The sequence below is a fragment of the Schistocerca nitens genome, chromosome 3, assembly GCF_023898315.1.
Source record: "Schistocerca nitens isolate TAMUIC-IGC-003100 chromosome 3, iqSchNite1.1, whole genome shotgun sequence".
In the NCBI taxonomy this organism is placed as follows: domain Eukaryota; kingdom Metazoa; phylum Arthropoda; class Insecta; order Orthoptera; family Acrididae; genus Schistocerca; species Schistocerca nitens.
In genome coordinates, this window is record NC_064616.1 from 257,044,354 (window position 1) to 257,064,900 (window position 20,547).

The window sequence follows — 20,547 nt, forward strand, 5'->3', positions numbered from 1 at the left end:
TACAGGAGGTAGAGAACATCAAAACAAATATATTTCAGTAAGGAACATATGGTCTCTAGATTTATTCACAAGCATCACCACCTTTTCACAACAACAGAGACTTCCTTCTAAGCTCATTGATTCAGTTGCAATCATTACGGCCTTGTGTCAACACCAATTAACATGGAGCATTTAACATGTGCTGAAATGGCTGACATGCATTTGGTGTATGGGTCTGTGAATGGAAATGGATGAGTTGCAGTGATAGTCTCGACAGCGTTATCCAAACCAACAGGTTCCACAACACCAAACATTTGGATGCCTGAACCACGTGCTATATGAAACAGATACTTTCTGTGCACATACACATGATACAGGCTGAAATCAAACAGTGCAAACTCCTGAAATGGAGGAAGAGATTCTGTGACATGTTGAAGACACTCCATTTGTAAATACATGACTTATTGCACACATCATTGGCATCAGGCATAGCCTTGTATGGAATGTGTTACATCATCAGTAGCTTCATTCTTTACATCTTCAGTGCATGGCAGCTCTACACCTGCAATTTTCCCCTATGCACACAATTCATACAAAGGTTTTACAACAGACTGCTCTGCATCCCTTATTTCTGGCCAAGTCCTGTATGCCAACAAAGCTTTGTTTACTCATGAAGGCTGTTTCAATCTCCACAATTCACATGTTTGGACGTATGTGAATCCATGAGGTGGTACTTGAAATTGTGTTCACAAACAGAAATTTGGTGTTAATGTGTGGGGCAGAATTCTTGCTGATGTATTGACTGTACCATATGTTCTTCTATTGTGCCTCAGTAGACAGAGATGTCACATCTTCATTTAACATGTGTTGCCAGGACGTATATCTGAATGTTAAACAAAGGATGTACTTCCAGCATGCTAGGGTGCCAGCCTATTTCAGCATTGCTCTGAGGAATCATCTGAGAGCCACCTTCAGGGATCGATGAATTGGCCATGGTGGCCCTGTGGACTGACCACCCAGGTCATGTTATTTCACATGTCCATAGCTCACGCTATTCATCCACGAGACTCAGAGGGCCATAGACGCGGGTTCCTAGGTAGATGCCGTGTTTTTTGACTTCTGCAAGGCATTTGATACAGTTCCCCATAGTCATTTAATGAAAAAAGTAAGAGCATATGGACTATCAGACCAATTGTGTGATTGGATTGAAGAGTTCCTAGATAACAGAATGCAGCATGTCATTCTCAATGGAGAGAAGTCTTCCGAAGTAAAAGTGATTTCAGATGTGCCGCAGGGGAGTGTCGTAGGACTGTTGCTATTCACAATATATATAAACGACCTTGTGTGTAACATTGGAAGTTCACTGAGGCTTTTTTTGGATGATGCTGTAGTATATCGAGAGGTTGTAACAATGGAAGATTGTACTGAAATGCAGGACTGCAATGAATTGACGCATGGCGCGGGAAGTGGCAATTGAATCTCAATGTAGACAAGTGTAATGTGCTGCAAATACGTAGAAAGAAAGATCCTTTATCATTTAGCTGCAATATACAGGGTGTATACAACCCGGGACAACCGGGAGATCCGGGAAAAACCCGGGAATTTGTTCATCCGGGAGAAAAGCGGGAAAAACCCGGGAATTTTTCATTGTTTTAGTTTTCAGTTAAATTTTTGTAACTTTGACTGGTAAAAAGCAATATATTACTGTATCTCGTTACTGCAGAATAATACTGCAGCAATAAAAAACGAACGAGAGAAAAAAAACGAAAATAAAACATAAGTTGCAAAGGAAATGCACCAATACAACAACAAAACACAGTGCTCAGACAAGCGTCTGCCGACAGCAAAATGTGTCAAAGGCTTTAGGAAGCTATGTAATGTAACATAACAACAAATTGCCTCTGATGAGCGTGACGTCACAATTGTTTACATTAGATCCTTTTTTAACGGTTGCGAGTGAGCTTATGCGCATGTGCAGTTGAGTCGCGTATGAGTAGTAACTTCTCTCGCTTCTGGCTACAGAAGTGTGGCAGTTAGCTGTATAAGCAGTAGCAGCAAGCAGCCAAATGTTATCCAGAAAAATTTTACTGGTGCCCCTAAACTGCCAGATCCACGTACGCGCAACAGGCCCGGAAGTAGGGGCCGGGGGCAAACCGGGATATCTGCCCCGGGCGGCAGTTTCGGGGGGGCAAATTCATATTTGCATAGTGTTAGTGATGTCTCTGCCAGGGGAATCCCAGTCGCATCTAGAAATTAACTTTCCTGCAGACAAAGAGGACGGTTCTATACGAGCTGAGCGGAATGAAGTCGAACGGGTGAATGCCAATCGCTTTTTATGCCGTCGACTGGGTTCGTAAATCAGCGTTGTTACAATTACTAGCGAATTCCATAGATTCAGACTACCAGAGTGAAAATAATCAACTAACAGGAATAACAGGCAACAAAAATCACGTATTGTCTTCTCCGTGTATCCAAGAAAGTGAAGTTTTGAAGTTTTGACAGAAAATTTTTGGCCAGACCACTACACTACCAAGGGCCAGTTATACAGTCCCCGGCTAGCAGCCGCTAAAGTTCTATTCTGGGAGTAGTGCGGAAAACGCGTTGTACGAACACGTTATAACGCCTAACCGGAGAATAAATGTGGGATAACTAAAGCGGTGATTGTGGCAGGGTTAGTGAAGTTAACCAGAGAATAAGTTTTGACACTGGTAGGAATAGTTACAGAATTAGTGATGACAAGATGGTTTGTTAGAATGAGGAAGGAGAAGAAACGGACTCAAAAAAATTACGGAAGAATATGACGATTCCAAATTTGTATAAAAATTTCGTACTACTGCTTTTCGATCTCATGCTTCAGAAGCTAGAGAGTATGAATGAAATGTGAAACTATTTCCTAACATAAAACATTTTGCTTGTAGTAGGCCTTATAGGCATTTGATATTGGTACTTAGTGAATTATATTCTGTTGTGTTATGAAAATGACCATTTGTGCCGAAACAGTCTCGTTTATTTGGTGTTTGTAACAATTGCTGCAATATTAGGCAGGCCTCTTTCGTTTTATCTAGCAGACAGTGACAAAATACACGTAACCAGTTCGAGGAACCACACCAGTCTTGGCTACAATTTGTATTTATTAACAGCTTTAATGTATTAGACAACGACATTTCATTTTTTCATGTAGCAAAACGTTGACGAGCTTCGATGAGGTAATAGAGTCTTTCCCAGAAAAGAAAGTACGCCACATAAAGCGCTGGCAAGATTACATAGAAAAAAAAGCTAGGACTTAAGGATTGAAGAAATGTGTACTGTCTATCTTGTCTCTTGTCTTTACTCGTTTTATGTATCCTATATTTAATTTTATGTCACACAGAACAGCAAATTACTAGCTAATATGCAGTAAAGACTGCAAATTTTCTGAAGAGTTCTTGTTCTGCCGGTTACAAATAATCTCATCCAGTATTAATTGCGAGATTCTTTTTAAGAGGGGCAGGATGTCAAACCGGCCGATTGCGAGCAGGAGAGGCACCGCAGGACATTTTAATTTCCACTGGCCTGAATATAGTGTGATGGCACCCATTACAAAATATTACGCGTTTGAATTCCACAGAGGGAAATATAGAGACGTGCGATGGAAGAATGCTGTGTGAAGAGGCGTGGTACTGCACTTTGGCACACTTAAGACCAAATAACATGTCTTCCCTCTTCAGAAAGATGTGCGCTACAAAATGAAGGTATTTTTGAAAAGTCGATTTTTTTAAATTTTTAGCGTCCTACCTCAAACGCTCGAGGGTGGGGTAGCGCCACTATCTAATATTGGCCCGGTTTGGAAATATCGTAGATCCGGACCTGATGCACAGAGCAGTCTCAGTTGTAGTGGGGAGGTGGTAGTCTCCATGTGTTTACGTTAAGTGATTTTGCTGTTTCCTCTTCGTTTATTGCTCTCACGTCAAATGAAAACAAAACGGATTTCTGTGGCCGGGAGCTATCAAGTGAATTAAAATACATTCACATAATTACGGAAGGCTGGAATATGTCATTAATGTCAGAGTTTATTTTGTTGCCACCTTTCTGACAGTCATGTGTTAATTGCCTTGCAGAACAATGAAGTTATTTTTGTCATTTTGTTAAAGAAATTTGACTGCTGAGGCAGTCGATTTATTTGAAACGAAGTATTTAATTCCACACTATTGACTAGTTTCAACTGTTCGCTGCATTTCAAGTCCTCGTTTTCATCTCCTAGCACGTATGGCATTATGCTGTAGTAAAGAACCAAACATGAAATAATACTGTACTGGTACTCCAAGAAAATGTACATCTGAATCTGGACATACGAATGTGCACTTCAAGATGCATTTTAGTATGGCTCCCAAAATTCCCATGCTCCTGGAGTATCCTCTAATGTCTTGTTTTTTTTATGACAATGTAAGATCTTTTAATGTTTTACACGTACGAATGTACGGGCTTCTTGCGTCATTGTAGCTGTGCAAGCGCGGCGTCACTTGTTATCTGGCCCTCTCTGGCAACTGCTGAAATGGAACTATTTCTAACAGGTCGCGGGAAAATATTCCGAATGGTTGTTTGAAAAGCGTTACTTTCAAAGAAAATTTCCTTTTACTCAAGATGAACTCTGCGCGCGAATGTCCAATGAATATCTTAAATCGCAGAATGTTTGACACTCATTCAAAAATCAAATCTTTGAGGACGACCGTTTAGAATATTTTCGAGCTCAGAAGATCAGACTTTTATCTCGTTGTTAAAAATTTTACTGGCACATTTGTGTGATGTATCTTAAAGTGTAACACGGGCAAAGAAGATCAACATTATGTGTGAAAGCTTAGCCTCTCTGTCAGCTTATTAATCTTAGAGACCAATATATTACGTGTAAGCTTTTCTTTTCTTGTAGCAGCACTATATATATTAATTTAAGCCATTACCTTTTCCTATTTGTGTGTTCGCACTACTTAACAGTGATGTTGCTATTGGCTGACTACATCACGTATCCTATGCTCTGAATATCCTCTGTCATTGGCTGGCGAGATCTCTTGACATGAGCTACGACTGGTTTACAAAAGCACATCGTAGTCTCTATTTCAATCTTTCGGAAACTAACATGCGGTGTTTGGTGGTATTCGAATTTATACTTTCGTGCAATACGAAAATATGCAGTGTACATGTTGCTGCACATCAGACATCTTTCCAAAACATGTTTTTCCTCCGAGTTTCGTTTTCTAAAGTGCCGGGAAATTCTACGCCGGTGTATAAAACCACAACCATTGAAAGGATTGATAAGTTTTACAGTTCTGAGGAAAATTATACTGTTACCTACCATGGAAAAAGTGTATTTTCATCCAGGAGAAAGTGTATTTTTAACCGGGAAATCCGGGAATTTTTTTTTCCTTGTCCACGTGTACACCCTGAATATAGCAGGTCAGCAACTGGAAGCAGTTAATTTCATAAATTACGTGGGAGTAGTCATTAGGAGTGATTTAAAATGGAATGACCATATAAAATTAATCGTCGGTAAAGCAGATGTTAGACTGAGATTCATTGGAAGAATCCTAAGGAAATGCAGTCCGAAAACAAAGAAAGTAGGTTACAGTACACTTTTTCGCACACTGCTTGAATACTGCTCACCGGTGTGGGATCCGTACCAGATAGGGTTGATAGAAGAGAGAGAGAGAGAGAGAGAGAGAGAGAGAGAGAGAGAGAGAGAGAGAGAGAGAGAAGATCCAACGGAGAGCAGTGCACTTTGTTACAGGATCATTTAGTAATCGCGAAAGTGTTTCGGAGATGATAGACAAACTCCAGTGGAAGACTCTGCAAGAGAGATGCTCAGTAGCTCGGTACGGGCTTTTGTTGAAGTTTCGAGAACATACCTTTACCGAGAAGTCAAGCAGTATATTGCTCCCTCCTACGTATATCTTGCGAAGAGACCATGAGGATAAAATCAGGGAGATTAGAGCCCACACAGAGGCATACCGACAATCTTTCTTTCCACAAACAATATGAGACTGGAATAGAAGGGAGAACCGATAGAGGTACTCAAGGTACCCTCCGCCACACACCGTCAGGTGGCTTGCGGAGTATGGATGTAGATGTAGATGTAGATGTAGATGTGTGGATGAAGCAGCTGGTGTCTGAAACCATTGTGGACACAGAAGTAGACCTCATTGCTAGAATTGCCGTCACTGCTGGTATCATTGTGGACGTGCCAGGAATCTTCAAATGGTCGTGACAGTCAGTGGTCCGATGATGTATGGCATGCGTTCAAGCAAATGGTCAGGCATTCTAGCAGTTCCTGTGAATTTCACTGCTGTAATTAACACACTTAACTACTTTCTGCATAAATTGTCCCTAACATCAGAAATTGCTGTCAGGAACCATATGTACCATAACTAACTATATTTGTTTTGATGTTCTATACCTCCTGTATTGATTCGAATCAATAGTTTTGATTCACCCTGTAGAGACCAGCATAGCAGGCCTCTGTGGTGGGTGGGTGAACTGTGTTGGTAGAGGCCTGGAGGCCAGTAGTTTACCACCCTGGATGGGGTAGTGGAGGAGCTGTGACTGAATGCCTGTTTGCCGTCCTACACATTGTCATGAAAACATCATTGTTAAAACATCAGATTATTGTTCATCAGCTACAACACTTGGGATGGTGCTTGGAGAGGCCAACATGCTGTGGATGTAAATGGTGGGTGGCCTGCGAAGAGATGCAGTCATCAGTAGGTAGCACGGTGGTGTGCAGCATTGTACAGTTGGTGGAGTGATGACAACAGTGACTCTGCAGTTGGGGACACTGCAGACTAGAGGCTCCGTACCTGCACACTAAGGGGTGTTCTGGAATCAGCATGGATGAAATGGATCTCAGCAGCAGCAGCTGCAGCTGTGTCTGTCCATATAAATGGAGACAGGCAGCAAGGTGTTTGCCCATACAAACGAAAGTGGCTGAGCACTAGTAGCAGGGCTGCAGCTAGCAGCAGTAGAGTCGGGGAGGTGGAGACTGGTGATCCATGTAGACTCATAGATCATCATAGGCCTCCCTTAAGCTGACAGACTGCAGTGCCTCTGTTTAGGAATGGGTAATACTAATGTGGGCTTGGCTCATCCCTGTTTATGCTAAAGCATCAGTTTTTATCATGTAAGCCACAACAGAGCCACAGGTCAGGTGTGAAGCAATCTGGTCTCCCATGCTGCAGCAGCTCTGCTGTTCTGCTATGCCTCTGGCCCCTCTGCTTGGCTGTAGCATATGATAACTGCCTTGACACATGGAGGCAGTATTTGCCATATCAGTGTGTAGTCTCTTCCGTCTCAGTTTTACCCTTCAATGTCAAGTAAATTACCTGCAGTGCAATAGCATTTTGTAGAAACAAGGAGGCCACATGTAAAGTGCCAAATCTTGAAGTCCATGTTACCTAACCCACCACAAAAATATCTTATTCAAAAAGTCTTTTGCTATCTAGTGCCAGTGCAGTCTTGCACTGCATAATTGATAACTGAAGCTTTCAATGTCTCTTCTGCATTTGCAGAAAAAATCAGTGTTGAAAGACTGAAGACTGTTCTCTGTGGAAGAAAGGGCGAGGGGAATAGAACATATGTTTTTTAAGGGAGCACAGAGGGTACACGAACTTTAGAATATCTTTCATGACAATGTGCTCCCCAAACTATGTTGTTGTGTCAATTAACTTTTCCAGAGAAATGCAGCGTGCTTTGTCACTGAAAGCTTATGTTCATTCTTGTCTTCCCTGTCCAGAATAGAGCAGCAAAATGTAGGGAATTTTCTACTTCAAGAATACCTGCACAGAGTGAAACTTTCATAGTCTTAGTGCACATGTTGATCCAACATTTCCCAAATAGGTGCCACAGTGTTGATTTGTTAATCAGTGTGATTGTTGCATGCTGAGTAAGTAACTTATTTTCTTGGAGTTCATTGTGAATAGGACATCCATGTAGGCATTTTTCAGCTGTTTATTTTATTCCGGTAATAGTGTCAACATTTCCATACAGCTGTATTATAATTTGTTTTGATACTCAGTTCACGTACAATTGATTTCAAGATTGTTGTCTCATCGTCAGGCACCAGATATGGCTCAAAAATCTAGTTAAAGTAGCTGGGGGGGATGCAGGTGTGCACCACACATGTGCACATGTAGGGAACATAAAAAGTTAACATGATCAGCAACAATACACGCAAATTATGATCAGAAATAGCTGTAATAAATACCCATACTGAGGATACTTTAAACAGTTTCGTGGTTCATTAAGAGATGTCTAATTTTAGAAAACAGAGATGTATTTCCTTGACTTGATCTATATTATGGTACATTTTGTCAGTAGATTACTTATATAATGTTGTAGATAACGTATTGCAGGAATGAACTGTCTTTTATATTGTTTAATTCATGTTTTTCTTGTGTAGGCATATGTGGTGTTTGTTCAGACAATGGGCAGTGTGTGGTTGGAGCGAAACTTGCCTACTCTCCTGGCACATATTCTTGATTTGGTTGCAAACCCTAAAGCAGCTTCATCACATGTTGATGCTGTTTACTCTCGCAAGTGTATAAACTTCATTCTGCGTAGTCTGCTGGGAAAAATGCTGGGAGAAAAATCACAGGCATCAGCATGCAAAGATCTTGTCCATATAGTAGTGAAACAAATGAATTCAATGGGTAAGATTAAGCAATATTATTCTACAATATTATTTTCCATATAACGTTAAATACAGTGTTGTCCATAATTTTTATGTGACTACCTTATTTTGTTGCTAACTTTTGTAACATTATTTAAGGCTATAGAAATAAATAATACTACAATTTCAATTGTGAAAATTGCAACACTGAGAAAGAATTACTTTTACAAATCCAAACTCTGAGAATGTAGATAACACTTTACCCCCAAAAGTGAAGAAGAATTTAGAGAGGCAGCATGAAAATGGACCAAGCAGTGCTCCCTATTCTTATGCTAAGCTCTGCCAGTTGAGAGGTCCTCACATTTGCCTAGCGTCTTGGTCATTGGACATGTCTCGGTTATGGTTGGCCAGAGATTTGTTCAATACAATCATCTAGCAACTACTGTTTACATTTTGTGGACTCCTTTACAAACCTTATGGAGGGAGTTTCCCCAAGGATATATGCAGTCTTTTTTAAATTCCATGCCATGAGGTTTAGAGACACCACATGCAGGTTGCATGTGAGGATTTGTGTTACTGGATTTCAGAGTAAGAGATTGTGTTCAGTTCTGTAAACCTAATCATTTGTATATTGTCATATACCTAATTTGAGGTACAAAATTTATTCCCCTCAAATGCATCTATATTCGTGTTGCAATTTTTATAATAATTTATTTATTTAAGAATATAAAAATTGTCTAAATATAGGTGCATGAGGCATCAGAATTATATGCTGCATTTTACACTACAGCCTCATTTGTTCTACTTTTTCAAATACTTTCTCTGCATTTATTGCACGTTCAAGAGTTTATACATAGGTCTAATACAGTAGTGTGTATATGCCTGAAGATGGAATAACAGGCTCCACAACTGTTTCTGTTCAAAAAAGCATTTCAGTTGTGGCAGAGAGGTTTGTTGACAGTATATTCCAATTCATAATCTTCTGCTGCAGCACTTACACCTATAGCGTGAAAAAACTAACGATTTTCTAAGTGCTTATGCAACTTCTTCTTTCTCAGAGAGTGAGTTGTGTTACACTACTCCTCTTATGGTGAAGAAAACAGAGCCCATCACCTTTGCAACAGACTGTTATTTTGAGCTTGTAGCAGGTGCACTTTCATCTTCAAATACCCACTTCTTGTTTTGTGAGCTAGTTGGAACATCATCATAATATAATCAGCTTGTACTGTGTGTAACAGTATTATTCATTTAAAGGGGTAGACACTTTCAATATTTTATTAAAAAGTTGTTTGCACGATCGTCATTTGCTTCCTAGTTAAAGAATGGAGCACCCACAATGAATGAAGTGTCCTGAGTTTATTATAATCTATCAGAAAAGTGGGAATTGTAGGCAAACTGTTACTAGGAGACCTCTATGCAGTGATATGACTCACACTCCTGTACGTCTGAAGTTTTCTATACTCTATGTGGTCAGCCTGAAAGCAATGTATCCTTTAAGTTGATGTTATGTCTCTAAAACTCTTTGAACCATCTTAATATGGTAGAGCAATGTACATAGTCTTGCCCAAGCACTAGAGGCGTTTTCTCAAAGTGCTAAATTACTCCTAACTGAAATGCAAAGCTGCATGGGAACTAGTGCTTGTTTCTCTGTGATATTTAATGATGCCAAAAATGATAGCAGAAGTTCATGTTGTAGGCTACAGTACAGAAATAAACTGGCCTAAAGATTCAAAGGAGTAAGATGTGATTCTTTTTGTTCTTGTATTGGACAACTTGTTGTATTAGACAACTTGCCCAACATCTTGCATATGTGTACACAATGGCGGGGTAGTCTCATCTTTCACCTGATTTGATAAATGTATGGTCCATAATTTACATTTATCCTCAAAATAAAAATTCTTCGTTCAAAGGCTGATAAGTTTTTCTAAAGTGCTTCTGTAGGTCCTCTCTTGAATAATTTTAGTTCAAGTCATTGTCAATTTTTGAACTGTAACGTCCTTGCTTTCTATATGGTATTGGGATCCCTTTCGTTACCTCCAATAATGAAAAGAACAAGGTCAAAATTTTATTAATTTGCTCATTTTTGTTCAAGGAGAAGGCTAACTCTTTAAAGTTTTAATATTTAAATTAATAATAGAAGATTCTGATGCTGAGCCAGGAAAAGGGTGGTGGTGTGGGTATTGGGAGGGGGGAGGGAAAGGAGGAGGAGACTGTGTACTACTTTAGTACACTAGAAAAATGAGAGGGATAACTCGTTCCTGAATGGTGATGGAAATATGAATGGCAGCATTTGTTTCTGAGAGTTAATAGTTAAGTGCAAGAGTTGAAATTCACATTTCATTTTGGAACTGTGACTTAGGGCCTTCCACACATTTTGTATCTTCATTTTCAATCCATCTGTTGGCAGTTATGAGGAAAGTATTTACAACATGTGCTGTTTATTAATGAGATAAACATGTTACAGCCAGAGCTTTGTTATGAAAAGGCTTGAAATCTGTGAGAACATAGAAAAATTGTGATGTGCTGAAAACTATTGAACATATGTAAACTCTAGGTGTATCGCTTGATCTTTTTGGGATCTTGCTGTACTTAGTCTAACAGAAAAGAAAGAAACTGAAATGCAATAGTCATGCATTTCATCTGAATCTCACATGTAAATTACAGCAGAAAGTTGGTGGAACAATTTTGTTAAAACTTGCTGAAGCACATTATATTTTAACAAAGCTTTGAAAGTAGAATTGTTAAGTCACTTATTTTATTGAATTACAATTATTTTATTATATTACAATGTATATGATATGTAGTTTGAAAAACTGGAAATGTTATTGATAGTAAATATTTACTCACCAAATTTACAACATTTAAATAAATTATTGTTACTTCTTTTATTTAATTACAGATTTTAATCCAGAGAATGCCAAAGATTTTAACCAGGAGACTCTTTTTAGTCAGCATCTACTAGTGTGTGCCTTGCAGGAGATTGGCAGCTTAATTCAAGGCCTAGGAACAACAGCAGTTTCTCTGGTTACAGATCAGTCATTAAGTAAGTATAGCCACTAATCAGTGTTGAAGTACCTGTACAAAAACTGTACTCTAGTCTTTGATTGCTTTTTGTGTACTATTTTAATTTTATTGTTTTTAAGCTATAATTGTTTCAAAATATATGTGGTGACCTTGTTAGAAGAAGGAAACATGCCCATGCCTCCATAAAATTTCTTGTACATTTTGTGGATAAAGAAATACTTGCTGTGGTGATAAACAGAGGAAACATGCCTTCAGATGTTCTTTACAGAACATGTTCCAGGGAGTAGCATGTCTCAGCAAAAGCTACAGATAAATTTTGCCTACAGATGAGGACAAAAAAGTTGTTGTTAAGATACGAGCATTACATTTCAGTTTCATATAGAAACATGGGATTAAAGATCTGAAACTTAACACAAAATAACTCCCTATTAATAAACTGATAAGGTGAACATGCTGTTAAGGTCAGTTGTAAATATATACACATAGTTTATACACATATAAATCGACAAGAGATTGTACTGGGAACAGAAATCTGGACTCTTCTACATGTGTGTGAAAGTGGAAGAACCAACAGGCTTAATAATTTTGTCAGTGCCTTCTACAGCCTGTTAAATGGTGCCATCCAACTGATAATAAACTTTAATTTGCTGCAGAATTGCACATGGTATGCTGTGAGGTAATATACTTCAGATTGCTGCAAAATTGCACATGGTATGCTGTGACAAACAAAATGTTACTGTGATGCCTTCATGCTGTAGGCAGATGTATGATACTACCAAAATTATGAGTGACCAAGATAAATAATGTGCATGGAGAATTATTGTACTGTAATATTGTGTTGGAGACTACCAAACTGTGACACAATAATTTCCTACATTAATATTGACATGAACTCCAGAGAAAAATATTGTTTGTTGTACAACCACCAAAAACTACATTTACTTAATTTTAAAAACAGTGCAGATGATGTCAATAATTCAGAGCCTAGCATGGGAAACTGTTCTGATAGTAGCTAAAATTGATTCAGATGGTGATGGACTTAGAACTACAACTTTTTGTGAAAATTTGACTTCGAAGAGCCTGAAACTTTCATAAAGGAAAAGTGAAGTTTGTAATTGGAGTTTTCAACAGTCATGGTACAGCATGGGGTTATGATGATGATGATGATGGGTGATGATGATGATGATGATGATGATGATGATGATGATGAAAACAGTGAAAATGTTCTTAAACAGGCAGACTATTACAGTTACCATCAATTTATGACATCAAACAACTCACATTGTTCACTATGAGCAGATGGTGGCGTGGGTACAGTCCTGACCTATTGTCTGTTGGCAATAACATTGCTGGGCAATGTGCAAAGCTTGTATGTGTGCCAGTCCCAAATACCCAACATAACCAATAATATGCCGGTGGCAATAAGACCACAGGTAGTACCATTCCATTGAGGGTGTAATCTTAGAAAGTCCAATCAGGAGAAATTCAAATCCACATTGGCTCAGAAGATAACCAAACTAGTCTCCACACCTGAGTCTTATGATCAATTTGTTGAAATAGTACAGAATTGGATGACTAAAATCAAGGTTGCAGAACCCGCTACGTACAGGGATGTACTCTGAGCACAAAGCAACAACTAAAGAAATACCTTCAACTTTTCGAAGAAGACTCATGAAGTGAAGAAATTACTCCAGCTGGCCAACACCTCAACAACTCAAACAAGAGAAGTGGATAGAACTCATAGAAGAGCTAGACATGTCCAGAAATAGTCAAAAGCATGGAAACTGCTGAGGAGATTAAATAATGATCTGACTAAGAGATCTGTTTCTGTCTATGTTTCTGCCAATCAAATAGTTAATATCCTGCTTAAGAAAGGTAAACCACCAATGCATTCATAAATCTTTAACTAAAATATGCAACCCTCCAGAAGAGGAACTGAGCGATCTTTCTCAACCATATACTCAAGAACAACTAAAGAGGACAATATCAGATGCTGAAGTTGGTAAAGGTGCTGTCTTCAACAATCGTCTCGGTAATTATTGGATCCTAAAGTTATGGAGGAGCTCTTGTGCAGCTGCCATTCTGAAGCAAGTTATGGATCAGTTTCGCATCTATGTCATCTCTACAAGATCTTTGAACAAATGATCCATAAGAGACTCTCAGAAGCAGCTGAGCCCCTCTTAATCTTACAGCAAGCTGGATATAGACTGGGTAAAGATTGTATAGCACAGGTATTAAATCTAATCCAGAATATTGAAGACATCTTTGAGACAAGAAGGGTCACTGGGGTAGCATTTATTGATCTAACAGCAGCTTATGACACAATCCAGATGCGTCTGCACAAAAAGTGTGGAATAACTAAAGATTACCATCTTACATGAATAATTTAAGATCTGCTTCAAAATGGAAAGCTTTTCATAGAATTCCAATGTCAGTGCAGTCGATGGAGTGGCCAAAAAAAAAGGGTTACCACAGGTCAGTGTCTTGGATCCTTTGTTATTTAATATTTATACAACAATCAACCCCTGCCTAATAACACATGAAGATTTTTCATTTATGCTGATGATCTCACCCTCTGTTCCCAAAGTGTGTCCTTTGAACAGGTGGAACTAAATCTTAACACTGCTTTGGAGGAATTAGATAAAGACTGCTGTAATAACCAGGTAAAATCAAATCCCAGCAAAACCCAAGTGTGCACATTTCATGTAAAGAACAGACAGGCCCTTATGAAACTTCAAGTGGAGTGCAGCTGGAACACAGTTTCCACTGTAAATACAAGGGTTCAATTTTGACCATACATTGATTTTTCAATAAGCACTGCCTGAATCTAAAACAAAAGGTATCTGTAAGAAAAACATATTGCACAAAATTATGGGAACATCCAGAGGTGCAGCTGCAGAAACAGTCAAAACTACAACTTCATCTTTGTTTTACATTGCAGATGAATATGATAACCCTGTTTGGTAGTATTCAGCACATGCTAAATACGTTGATATTTCTGAAGCCTATACACTAGTTGCTGGATGTCTGAAATCTACAACATGGTATAAAATCAGTCATTTAGCTGGAATTGCTGCTCTAGACATCAGGCATGAGATAGCTCCATGCAGAGAAAGCTATAAGGTGTGCACCCTACCCAATAAACACCCATTATATTATCATCCCTTAACTGTTGTCCAGGAAATGTTTCATGAGTGCAACAGATAACACTGTCCAACAAACATGTTCCAGACTATCAATGTGGAATAAGAGGTCTGAAAACTACTGGATGACACCATTGGAAAATCTAGCTACTGGTTTCATTGAAGGACAGCTTGTGTGGCAAACTCCGAACAGGCTCAGAACTGCGACATTTTGCAGCTATGGGGTACAAATGTTACTTTCAAATATGTTGTTCTTGAATAACTCGAACTATGGCCTCTAGCGAAAACTTAACCCAGTACAAAATTTAACTACATTAAATTTCCTACAAAAAGATCTGTTCATTTATTCTGTAAGATTTTTGTGTGTAGCGAGTAAGAGAAAATCTTGTATGTGGGTTTTTAAGACATTGTGGGCTGCATAAAACCCAATGGTAGTGGTATCTGAATAATCCTGAATATTCACCCATAAATCTTACTTCTACTGATTTCTGGTTTCAGTCAGTTTTCTGTGCCTAGTATTATGTGATCTCCACTGCTTTGTAGGAGTACTTAAAAATCGAGTACTTTTTTTGCAGATGCTTTGGCAGTTGTGTGTGCACCCCAGTCACTCAGCAACCAGGACAGCAGCCTCATATGTGTATTGCATCCCTGATGCATTTAGGGGAACTTTACAGTTCTCAACCCCATGGCCAGGAACTCTTAGCTTGTCACAAAACCTTCAAAGTCTCTGGTTCTGTCCTTTCACTTGCCTTAGAACCAGACGTCCATGATCAGTTTTGGGGACAGTGCTGGAAATTGTGAGCTTTGTTGAAACTCCATGAGCAAGGCTGGCCTTCTTAGCGTTCTTGGCCAGTTGTTGGAATGATCCAACTGTGACTTTGAACCCCAGACAACAGGCATCTTTTGTTCCAACTTGCACCACAATCTGCAGCTGGTTGCCAGCTAATCCCTCAGTGGCTGCTGGAACAGTCTGTTACAGATGCCAGGTGAGGCATCCAGACATACAAAAGCTGATCCTTCCAACCCCTTGCTGTTATTTCCCTAACTGGTACCATTATTTCCCATACAATTGAACTGCCAATGATTAACATACCTCTACCATTTACATTTCCTAGTCTCCCACCCCCAACCCTTCCCCTACCCTCCCAACATGAGACATAGCAGTCTTCCCAAAATAACTGAAGTGTGACTTGCAGACTCAATTTCAGTGGGAAACTGAGCACCTGAAACCTGTTGGTTTTGGGGATAGGTGTAACACCCTGGTCTGTGGGTACCTTCTACAAGGCTCCTAGACCTACCACTGATATGCCATTCCCAGTAATATTGACGCGATTCTGCACTTCCTGGAGATGAGACAGTTCACACAGATGACGATAATACTTGAGGTACCTCTGGTATGTCTGGCACAAGTCTGTTGGTAGCCCTCCCAACAAACCTTTTTGCATTAGCTTTCAATCTCTTGACAGCAGTTACAGTGATTTCCAGGTGCCAGAAATTGAATCTGCTTGGCAACTGAATATTGATTATATGGTACATTGACTAGCCTGTGTCTGGTTTAGAGACACTTGTTCTACTTATCCAAGTGAATTCTGAATTGGGTGTAAAACACTGAAACAGTTGAAGTACAAGCATAAATCTGACTGTTAAAACTTTCTTCATTACCAGATTTACTTGCATAAGAGTCTCTGACCTCAAAGAAAAATATGCCAAATCTTTCACTATGCAAATGTATATTGTAGTACAAAAGATAAAAACCATAAAGCTTATGAAAAATAATTAGTAAGTTAATAACCTTTCCATCAGTTTGTGGATCACCTGTAACAAAGACTGTAAGATGGGTGTATCTGACCAATAATGCACATCGAAAATTACTGACACTTACATTCATTGATCTTTTGAAATACAAATATTTAATATTTATGTCATTATAGGTCCATAAATTTCCTTGTAGATTTTAGAGTATTACCTTAAAGTCCAAGTATACAACCAAAAGAAAAGCTGCGCTCAGTGAATTCATCAAGAGCAATAAGACATAACAATGTGATGATTCGCTTAAATGAAAGTTGGAGGAATTAATGTGATGATTCGCTTAAATGAAAGTTGGAGGAATTAATGTATAACCTCTTTACCTGTCCCAGTAACTTGTTGATACAACTAAGATAGTTCTAAATAATGGTTTGCAGAAAGACAACAGCCCACTATATGCATGAGACACTTAGCATGCTGGGGCACGGCTGTCATATCATGTGGCTGTAATGCTGCAAGAGATGGTTTCACTCACCTCAATAAGCTCTACACTTTCCACTGCCTGGTTGAGGGAGGTGCACAAAGTTACTCAGCCTGGAAAAGCTGTGAAAAACTATGACTGCATTGCGTGTGTTCCTAGACTGCACTACATTTACTTCTAAGTAGCTGAAAGCACATTGTACTTTTCAGGATTAGGTTCTCGAATACTTGAAATAGTTGCTTTAAAGAATGAATTATGTGCATTCTAAGAACAGGCAGATCACAAAACTGCTTCAAAGTCCATACTCTTATTGCAACTAAAAATCTCTGGTGCATTATTCAAGAATTTCTACTTAAAGTTCAGCTGTGAATTCCACGTGTGACATTCTCATTAACAGTCGCTATATCAAACTCACAATCTTCTGTTGCTAAATCTTGATTCTGTCAGTTTATAAACAGTTAAAATTTCACTTGATGATGTTCAGTGTGTTGCTATGCCCCCAAAAAAATACTGCACAGTTTCTTGCTTAGTGACTTCTGCATAATAAACCATGGGAAGTTACAATATATAGTAATAAAGTTCTGTTTCACTTCATCAAAATAACTTATTAGAATCATCATCCTAATCAGATATCATTGTGTATGACCACATCAGACTAACTTCAGTCTCTTTATTCTCAACAAAACACAAATTGTTGCAACATTTTAACAAAATGCTTACACAGCCTGACCTAAGGGTGAGACCGATTACCTAAACAGCTTGGTTCCATAATATCTTACCACTACCTAAGGGTGGCTGGATTATGACTCCCATCATTTTCTCCAGTGCAGTTACATCTCCTAACTCCAGAACGTGGGAGTGCACTTGTCTCTAATCAGCTTATTCTAGTGATGGTCAGTGAGGGTTGTACACATTATCATCTAACAAAGAAAATCTTCAAATTGACCAATGATAACTTTTAAATATAGTATGTGTTAACTGCCAAAATATTATTTCCTTAGGAAATGAACTTCAGACAACCATGTCTGTACTTGTAACATGGACTGATGTAAACATATTAATTTTCAAATATAATTACGGACTGTTTTCGCATTTTTCTTTTCATTCAGGATATGTGACCCACTCCACAACTGCACAACATTATTTCACACACTCACATGTTATTAATTGCCTACAACTTAAAATTCATTTTTTGTGTACACTTCCAACACACTCCACATACATTTTAACAACATGCAAATTCTAATTTGGTTTTTAAGTACTGTAAATTTTGTATTTTAAGGAAATTTGTATAACCCCAAAACAATGAAAGATATTTAATTGATGTTTATATGGTTAACTCATGTTTCTGTGCAATAACATAGTACAAAGTTTCATTAATATTGGTTCACGGAAATGGATAATAATGGAATCACAGTCTGGCATACAATTTAGCTTCTCCCTACATGCTCAAGTGCTGTAGCATGCCAGATGACACATGACATAATGTAGGAAACAGCCACGCGGGCTCCCCCCAAACAGCATCTGCTGCATGGGCACAAGGCTGCCTGTAAAACTGAACTACATACTGCTGTACCACAAGCAGTTTGAATTTTGTTGTTGATTTGTTGATAATGCAGCCAAGAAATTTCTACTTCCATTGAGCAGCAGATTTGCACATAAACAATGTACTGATCACAAAAATCCAATTATTTCCCATGCATACTACGTCAAAGTGCATACACATACATGAAATCAGGTGCATGCAGCTCTTCTCTCTCTCTCTCTCTCTCTCTCTCTCTCTCTCACACACACACACACACACACACACACACACACACACACACACACACACACACACACACACACCTCTTTCTGTCTGCCCATCTCCCCCTCCCCCTCCTGTCCCCGCCCCAACATCCTACTTCCCATTTCAGGTGTGAAGCAGTATTAAAAATACATTTAACTACATTTTCGCCTACCTTATGTTCTTTAATGATAAGTTAAGATATTGTGCATATAAGTTCTTATAACTGAATAACTGCCTAAGAGAGTCAAAATACTCACTGCACTCTTTTATCTTCAGATCTGATTGATGCAACCTTGGCTGTGCTTGTCCATCCATGTCAAGCTGCTAGACTAGCTGCAGCGTGGTGCTTGCGATGTATGTGTGTAGCTGTACCCAGTCAAACCACACCACTTATTGATAAGTAAGCATTATTAACATTTTTATCAATTTCCTACAGTAAAACTTTGAGTATGTTGGTATATACGAGGGTTGGAACTTTGATAGTGGCAACTATTTATTTACAGCTCATACAAAATCGATACGTGTTTCAAAGTTTTCCTGACTTTCAAAGTAGTCATCAGCATTGTGTGTAACCCATTGCCAGCGAAGTGGAAGTCGTAGGGTACTCTTAGCACTGCCAGTTGTGTTGAAAGTCCAAGTGGCGCGGTCTATTGCCCGACGAATTTGTAGCAGTTCTGAAGCGAATGCCATGAAGTGAAGTGAAGTGTTTCCTTCAAGAATTGAGTTGAACTCTCGAGGGCTTAAGTCAGGGGAGTAAAGTAGGTTGTATAGCACTTAGCAGCCCCATCAGTCAAACAAATCAGTAACAGCTTGCACTGTACATGCTTGAGCATTGTCCTGCAAAATGATGGTCAGGTCCTGCAGAAAGTGTCATCACTTCTGTCTCTATGCTGTTCATTTTTGAAACACAACCTACAATCAGCTTAGAGAGAGAAGTGGTGACACTTTCTGCAGTCCCTGACCATCATTTTCCAGGACAATGCTCAAGCATGTATAGTGCAAGCTGTTACTGATTTCTTTGAGTGATGGGGCTGCTGAGTGCTATACAACCTACTGCACTGCCCTGACTTAAGCCCTGGAGAGTTCTACTCGATTTCTAAACTGAAGAAAACACTTCACGGCATTCGCTTCAGAACTGCTACAAATTCGTCGGGCAATAGACCACGCAGCTCGGACTGTCAACACAACTGGCACTGCTAATAGTATCCTACGACTTCCACATTGCTGGCAACAGGTTATACACAATGCTGGTGACTACTCTGAAGGTCAGTAAAACTTTGAAACATGTATCTATTTTGTATGAGCTGTAAATAAATAGTTGCCACTATTAAAGTTCCAACACTCATACTTTCCAGCAGTTTGTTAACTACATTGATCTAGTGCACCATCATTTGAAATATTCATTTCCTATCAAACTGAATTTTGTTTTGTTTAGATTTCTACGCTATCAAATGTTTCCTGTTGTTTATTGAACATTTTTATTTGTTGTGATGTAATAGTTTGGTTGTGACTTAGAGCGTAAAGCCAGTGGAGCAAGAAATTGACAAAGAGGATTTTTTAAATACACTCCTGGAAATGGAAAAAAGAACACATTGACACCGGTGTGTCAGACCCACCATACTTGCTCCGGACACTGCGAGAGGGCTGTACAAGCAATGATCACACGCACGGCACAGCGGACACACCAGGAACCGCGGTGTTGGCCGTCGAATGGCGCTAGCTGCGCAGCATTTGTGCACCGCCGCCGTCAGTG

General features: G+C 39.1%; 1 protein-coding gene across 1 annotated transcript in view; it reads left to right on the forward strand.

Annotated features, from left to right (window-relative positions):
- The window catches only part of LOC126248228 (HEAT repeat-containing protein 5B), a 250,516-nt gene that overhangs the window by 92,202 nt on the left and 137,767 nt on the right, over window positions 1–20,547 (forward strand). The window contains exons 8-10 of the mRNA XM_049949054.1: window positions 8,402–8,651; window positions 11,511–11,654; window positions 19,071–19,194. Coding sequence (XP_049805011.1) covers window positions 8,402–8,651; window positions 11,511–11,654; window positions 19,071–19,194 — 518 coding nt within the window. The remainder of the gene's footprint in view (window positions 1–8,401; window positions 8,652–11,510; window positions 11,655–19,070; window positions 19,195–20,547) is intronic.